At 43.6% G+C, this 6,742-nt stretch overlaps 1 protein-coding gene across 2 annotated transcripts in view; it reads left to right on the forward strand.

Annotated features, from left to right (window-relative positions):
• RBM34 (RNA binding motif protein 34) overlaps positions 1 to 5,977 on the forward strand; it is a 28,937-nt gene extending 22,960 nt beyond the window's left edge. For both annotated transcript variants that reach the window (XM_023216227.1, XM_023216228.2), the window contains 3 exons: positions 1,239 to 1,278; positions 1,542 to 1,660; positions 5,613 to 5,977. In XM_023216227.1, the coding sequence (XP_023071995.1) occupies positions 1,239 to 1,278; positions 1,542 to 1,660; positions 5,613 to 5,897 (444 nt within the window). In that variant the 3' untranslated portion in view covers positions 5,898 to 5,977. The remainder of the gene's footprint in view (positions 1 to 1,238; positions 1,279 to 1,541; positions 1,661 to 5,612) is intronic.
• Positions 5,978 to 6,742: the final 765 nt, after the last annotated feature.

Raw genomic sequence — 6,742 nt, forward strand, 5'->3', positions numbered from 1 at the left:
AAAAAAAAAAAAAAAAAAAAAAAAAGAACAGTTATTCATTAGACAGTTTTTAGTACATACTCTGTCAGAGATACAGTTCTAAGACGTAGTCTCAACTTCCTAGGAGCTGACAGTATATGTTGGAAAGGGTCGGAGTGACAGGTCATGTCACTGTTGTATAAGTACTGTCGTCAATGCACAGGATGATTTGTCAGCTCAGGATTGGGACACTTGACTTGGGGATATGTCAGGAGGAAGGGACAAGGCAAGTTTCCAGGGGAATAAATTTCATGATAGTCTTGAAAGATGAGGAGATAGAACTTACTCTGTGGAGAAGCAGGGGTGAAAAAAGAAAGAAGGGAAGGCTTATGTAGACCAAAAGTGTTGCAAAGGCTGAGGGCCATGTCTGGGCAGAAAAACACAGTATAAATGGTGAGGACAGAAAATAATTCACTCAGGAGATGGCAAGAGCTTGATATAATTATTAGATGGGTGAGGTGTGTAAGAGTTGCTGTTGGACAAATAGGTAGAGGCCAAATCATGAAGACCTTGTTGACTGTGCTTCACGCAGAGGAGTCTGGATTTTGTTCAGGAGCTATTCTAAAAATTTAAACTCAGAGTGACATGACCAGATTTGGACTTGAAAAAGGTGCCTAGAAATGAACGAAGGACACTTAGTTCAGCCACAGAAACATAGAGTGCATTTCTGTCGATATCAAAGCAACTTAGTGGAGAAATGACAACGACCTGGATAAAGCCCTGGCTTGACCTGGGGACCCAGTATAGGGTCAACAAACTATGGTAGAGAGCTAAGTCTACCTGCTGCTTTTTTCTTGTTAATAAAGTTTTCTTTTGACACACAGCCACAACCATTCATTTGTGTACTATCCATGGGCTGTTCTCAAGGTATAATGGCAGAGTTGAGTAGTTGTAACTGATTCCACATGGCCTGCAAAGCCTATATTTGCTATCTGGAACTTCACAGAACAAGTTTGCATGTGCCCAATATAGCAGGCTGTTCCTGATCACTACCATGTGTCAGTGCCAGCTGTGGACAAAAAGCCACTCCCTTCCTCTGGTACCCACACACAGTCCAGCAGGGAAGACAGAAGAAACGGAATCAAAGAACAGAATGTGTGGCTAAATTAGGAGACTGGTGACCTGTCAGATATGGGGGGAAGGAGAAATAGCGAGGATTTTCAATGACTTCCATTTTCTGGTCTAATGAGTGATTTTTATTAACTGTCTTTTTGTTTCAGAGAGACAAGAGATCGGTTTTTGTGGGGAATCTCCCTTATAGTAAGTTTGTTTAAACAAAGTACAGTTAATGTTACTAAATAAATAACAAGGAAATAAGAACTGAGTAGTAACTTAATGTTTTGATTTAAGACTCATTTTAAAGCATGCAGCGTGTTTGCCGTGGCAGCACATGTACTAAAAAGTATGCAATATAGTGACTTCTTATCATGGGGCCATGCTTAACTAGCTGTATTATTAAACAGCTCCATGTTTCTGAGGAGCTCCCAACTCTTCACTTCCATTTTGGTTGAATTTGTTTTCAGAAGTTGCAGAATCTGCCGTTGAGAAGCACTTTCTGGACTGTGGAAGTGTCATGGCTGTGAGGATTGTGAGAGACCAAGTGACAGGCGTTGGCAAAGGGTTTGGCTATGTCCTCTTTGAGGTATGGGAGACTAATGCATTGTCACTGTCCTTCCAAGTGCCCTGGGAGGCATTGATACTACTACGTGTCGTCATTGAGAGATAACTTTCACTTCCATTCTCAAATTGCATCTTAAGAAAACTGGGCTGGGTGCAGTGACTCACGCCTGTAATCCCAGCACTTTGGGAGGCTGAGACAGGTGAATCTCTTGAGCTCAGGAGTTCGAGACCAGCCTGGACCACATGGTAAAACCTCGTTTGTACTAAAAGTACAAAAATTTTCCGGGTGTGGTGGTGGGCGCCTATAATCCCAGCTACTCAGGAGGCTGAGGCAGGAGACTCACTTGAACCCGAGAGGTGGAGGTTGCAGTGAGCTGAGAATGTTCCATTTTTCTCCAGCCTGGGCCACAGAGCAAGACTCCATCTCAAGGGGGAAAGAAAAATACAAAAAATTAAAAAATTAGCCAGATGTGGTGGCTCATACCTGTAATCCCAGCTACTTGGGAGGCCGAGGCAGGAGAATCACTTAAACCTGGGAGGCAGAGGTTTCAGTGAGCCAAGATCACACCACTGCACTCCAGCCTGGGCGACAGAGCAAGACTCCATTTAAAAAAAAAAAACCGGCAATGCGCGGTGGGTTATGCCTGTAATCCCAGCACTTTGGGAGGCCAAGGCGGGTGGATCACCTGAGGTCAGAAATTTGAGACCAGCCTGACCAACATGGATAAACCCCATCTCTACTAAAAATACAAAATTAGCCAGGCGTGGTGGCACATTCCTATAATCCCAGCTACTTGGGAGGCTGAGACAGGAGAATCACTTGAACCCGGGAGACAGAGGTTCTTGTGAGCCGAGATCGCTCCATTGCACTCCAGCCTGGGGCAACAAGAGTAAATCTCCGTCTCAAAAAAAAAAAAAAAGAAAACTGAATTTATAACCTGCCATAATATATTGCTACAACTGCACCTATCCAAAATATGTCCCAGTTCTTTTTTTTTTTTTTGAGACGGAGTCTCGCTCTGTCACCCAGGCTGGAGTGCAGTGGCGTGATCTCAGCTCACTGCAAGCTCCGTCTCCCGGGTTTACGCCATTCTCCTGCCTCAGCCTCCGGAGTAGCTGGGACTACAGGCGCCCACCACCTCGCCCGGCTAGTTTTTGTGTATTTTTAAGTAGAGACGGGGTTTCACCGTGTTAGCCAGGATGGTCTCGATCTCCTGACCTCGTGATCCGCCCGTCTCGGCCTCCCAAAGTGCTGGGATTACAGGCTTGAGCCACTGCGCCCGGCCGTCCCAGTTCTTTCTTCATACTAATTAAATGTTTTAGATCCTGGGTATTAGAAGGACTAAATCACTGAATCTTCTCCACCTTCTGTATGATAGAGTAAATAATTGACATTAAGGTATAAGAAAGTTTTATTCTTTGTACAAAATTAGTTATATTTAGTTCACTAATTTTTAACCAGTGTTTCATGCCTGACAATATTAAGGAGTAAAAGAATATACAGGCTGGGCATATTGACTTGTGACTGTAATCCCAGCACTTTGGAAGGCTGAGGCGAGAGGATTAAGGTGAGGACTTCAAGTCCAGCCTGGGCAACATAGGTAGACACCGACTCAACAACAAAAAAATAGAAGTAAGGCCGGGTGCAGTGGCTCACACCTGTAATCCCACCACTTTAGGAGGCCAACGGAGGTGGATTGCTTGAGCCCAGGAGTTCAAGACTAGCCCGGGCAACATGGCAAAATCCCGCCTCTACAAAAAAATACAAAAATCAGCTGGGCGTGGTGGTGCATGCCTGTAGTACCAGTTACTTGAGGGACTGAGGCAGGAGGATCACCTGAGCCTTGGGAAGTCGAGGCTGCAGTAAGCCACCCAATCTGGATGGCAGAGTGAGACCCAGTCTTAAAATAAGAAAGAAAAATTAAAAACTAAAAATCTAGCTGGTCATGGTGGCCAGTGCCTGTGGTCCTATCAGTAGGCTGAGGCTGGAGGATTGCTTAAGTACAAGAGGTCAAGGCCGTAGTGAGCCATGATCACACCACTGCACTCCAGCCAAAGTGACAGAGTGAGACCCTATGTCAAAACAAAAAATAATCTATTGTCATCCCTTGATATCGACGGTGTATTGGTTCCAGGATCCCTCTCACATAGCAAACGGTATATATATCTGCAGATGCTCAAGTCCCTTATATAAAATGGCACATTTGCATGAATGTATATTGTTACATATAATACATATTTTTATTGTCATTTGTTGTTTTCAAGTATTTTCTGTCTGCAGTTGATTGAATCCTCTGATACTGAACTCAGGATTTGGGGAGCTGACTGTACATACTATGTGATGTCATAAATTTTTCTTCTCTCAGTAACAACCCATTACTACATTTCCTTTCAGTTTTTCCGTGTGCTGCCATTTTTATAGTTGAACTTCTCTCTGTGAAGTTAAATTGTGTTTACTTCCTATTTTATGTTGTTTTCTGTTATGTAAGCATGTTCCATTGAGTGATATAACAGAGTTTGTACTCTCATTTCTCTCATGTTGAACCTTGGTAGAATTCTCTGTTTTTCCCTGTAATAATGAAATTGCAGTGGTTATGTGTTTTTTGTTTTTGAGACAGAGTCTCACTCTGTTGCCCAGGCTGGAGTGCTTTGGCATGATCTCAGCTCACTGCAGCCTCCGCCTCCCAGGCTCTAGTGATCCTCCTATCTCAGCTTCCTGAGTAACTAGGACTACAGGTGTGTGCCACCACGCCTGGCTAATTTTCGTGTTTTTTTCTGTAGAGACAGGATTTCACCATGTTTGTCAGGCTGGTCTCGAACTTCTGAGCACAAATGATCTATCCACCTTGGCCTCCCAGAGTGCTAGGATTATAGGTGTGAGCCACTCTGCCTGGCCTGGTTATGATTTTTTCCCCAAAAGTTTGGATTGTAGATTACTTTAGATAGATCCCCATTAGGATATTACTAGGTTAAGATGTGTTACCATTTTGAAGACTCTTGATAAGAATTGCCTGGTAGCTTTTTTAGAAAGATTGTCACAGCGTTTGTTGCCATTGTTACTGTATTGTAGTTATCTTACCGCTTCTCTGCTCCCTGTCTTCTGTTACTTGATAAGCTTCTAAAGTCCTTTAACAAACATCTCATGGATATTCAGGGTGGTTAGCATTAATGGCTCTACATTAGAACAGAAGTATAACAGAATTTTGGATCTACATGAAACCCTAGAGGGTGTCTAGTCCACATCTCAGGTACTGTAAAGGAGAGTTCCCTGTCCTCTGGTCAGCTAATACATTGGGGCTTTGACAGAAAGATGGCTATATGAAGGAGGTTTATTGGTTTAAAATATTGCATATGGGGGCTGGGCACAGTGGCTCATGCCTGTAATCCCAGCACTTCTGAGGCCAAGGTGGGCAGATTACAAGGTCAAGAGATCGAGACCATCCTGGCTAACATGGTGAAACCCTGTCTCTACTAAAAATACAAAAATTAGCTGGGTATGTTGGCCTGCGCCTATAATCCCAGCCACTTGAGAGTCTGAGGCAAGAGAATCGCTTGAACTCAGGAGGTAGAGGTCACAGTGAGCTGAGATGGTGCCACTGCACTCCAGCCTGGCAACAGAGCGAGACTTCATCTCAAAAAAAGAAAGAAAAAAAAAAAAAAAGGTCAATATTGCATATGACTAATCTAGTTTAGAACCTCATTTTACAATGCAAAAAAAAAAATGAAGCCTGTAGCATTGTGACTTAGCTGAACATTTCACAAGGCAGCTTGAGTGCTTTCTGGGGAAACACTGGTGAGGCGCTGGTGATAAGGAGAGTTCGAGCGCGGCAGCTGATACACCTGCGATTGGATGGGGCTTATCTGTGCAAGCTCAAAAGTCGTTCTTGAATCTGTTAAAGTGACACTTTCACTAATTTCTTTGCAGATGGGTTTCTGGTAGAAATTAATGTATTGTGTTTTCTTTTGATTTGCAGAATACAGATTCTGTTCATCTTGCTCTGAAATTAAATAATTCTGAACTCATGGGGAGAAAACTCAGAGTCATGCGTTCTGTTAATAAAGAAAAATTAAAACAACAAAATTCAAATCCACGATTGAAGAATGTTGGTAAACCTAAGCAGGGACTTAATTTTACTTCCAAAACTGCAGAAGGACATTCTAAAAGCTTATTTATTGGAGAAAAAGCTGTTCTCCTTAAAACGAAGAAGAAAGGACAGAAGAAAAGTGGATGCCCTAAGAAACAGAGAAAACAGAAATAACAACCAGGAACTGCTTTTTCTTTTCCTGCTGAGTACTGCTAATAAAAGTGCAATTATCTGCTGATAGCATTGTCTGCTAATCATATGTTGAGTTTCATACTTTTTTGTGGATGGTATATGTGAAATGTGGAGACTTCCACATTCTCAGTTTATTCACATTGTAATACTACCTTTGAAAGGTTTTTGTTTTTTGAGGTGGAGTTTCGCTCTTGTCTCCCAGGCTGGAGTACAGTAGCTTGATCTCAGCTCACTGCAACCTCTGCCTTCCGGGTTCAAGCACTTCTCCTGCCTCAGCCTCCCACGTAGCTGGGATTACAGGCGCCTGCCGCCACGCCTGGCTAATTGTTTGTATTTTTAGTAGAGACGGGGTTTCACCATGTTGGCTAGGCTGGTCTCGAACTCCTGACCTCAGGTGATCCGCCTGCCTCGGCCTCCCAAAGTGCTGGGATTACAGGCGTGAGCCGCCGCACCCAAGCCTCCTTTCTCTTTCTTTTGCCTATTAAACCTCTGCTCTTAACCTTACTCCATGTGTGCTCAAGTTCTTGACTTCCTTGGCACAAAGCAACGAATACCTTGGGTATTACCCCAAACGACGTTGCTTCAGTATCCAGGCTGCTCTCAAACTGCTGGACTCAAGCCATCCTCCCAACTTGGCCTCCCAAAGTGCTAGGATTACAAGAGTGAATCACTCGTCAATTCCAAGGGGTTAGAACTCCCAGAAACCGGGGAAAAAGGCCAGCCAAATTCTTGATTACACAACCTGGTGTTACTGGAAAAGGGTCTGGATGCAGACCCCAACAGAGGGTTCTTGGATCTTGCCTAAGAAAGAATTTGGGGCCAGTCCA

The sequence above is a fragment of the Piliocolobus tephrosceles genome, chromosome 1 (genome assembly GCF_002776525.5).
Source record: "Piliocolobus tephrosceles isolate RC106 chromosome 1, ASM277652v3, whole genome shotgun sequence".
NCBI classification, from domain to species: domain Eukaryota; kingdom Metazoa; phylum Chordata; class Mammalia; order Primates; family Cercopithecidae; genus Piliocolobus; species Piliocolobus tephrosceles.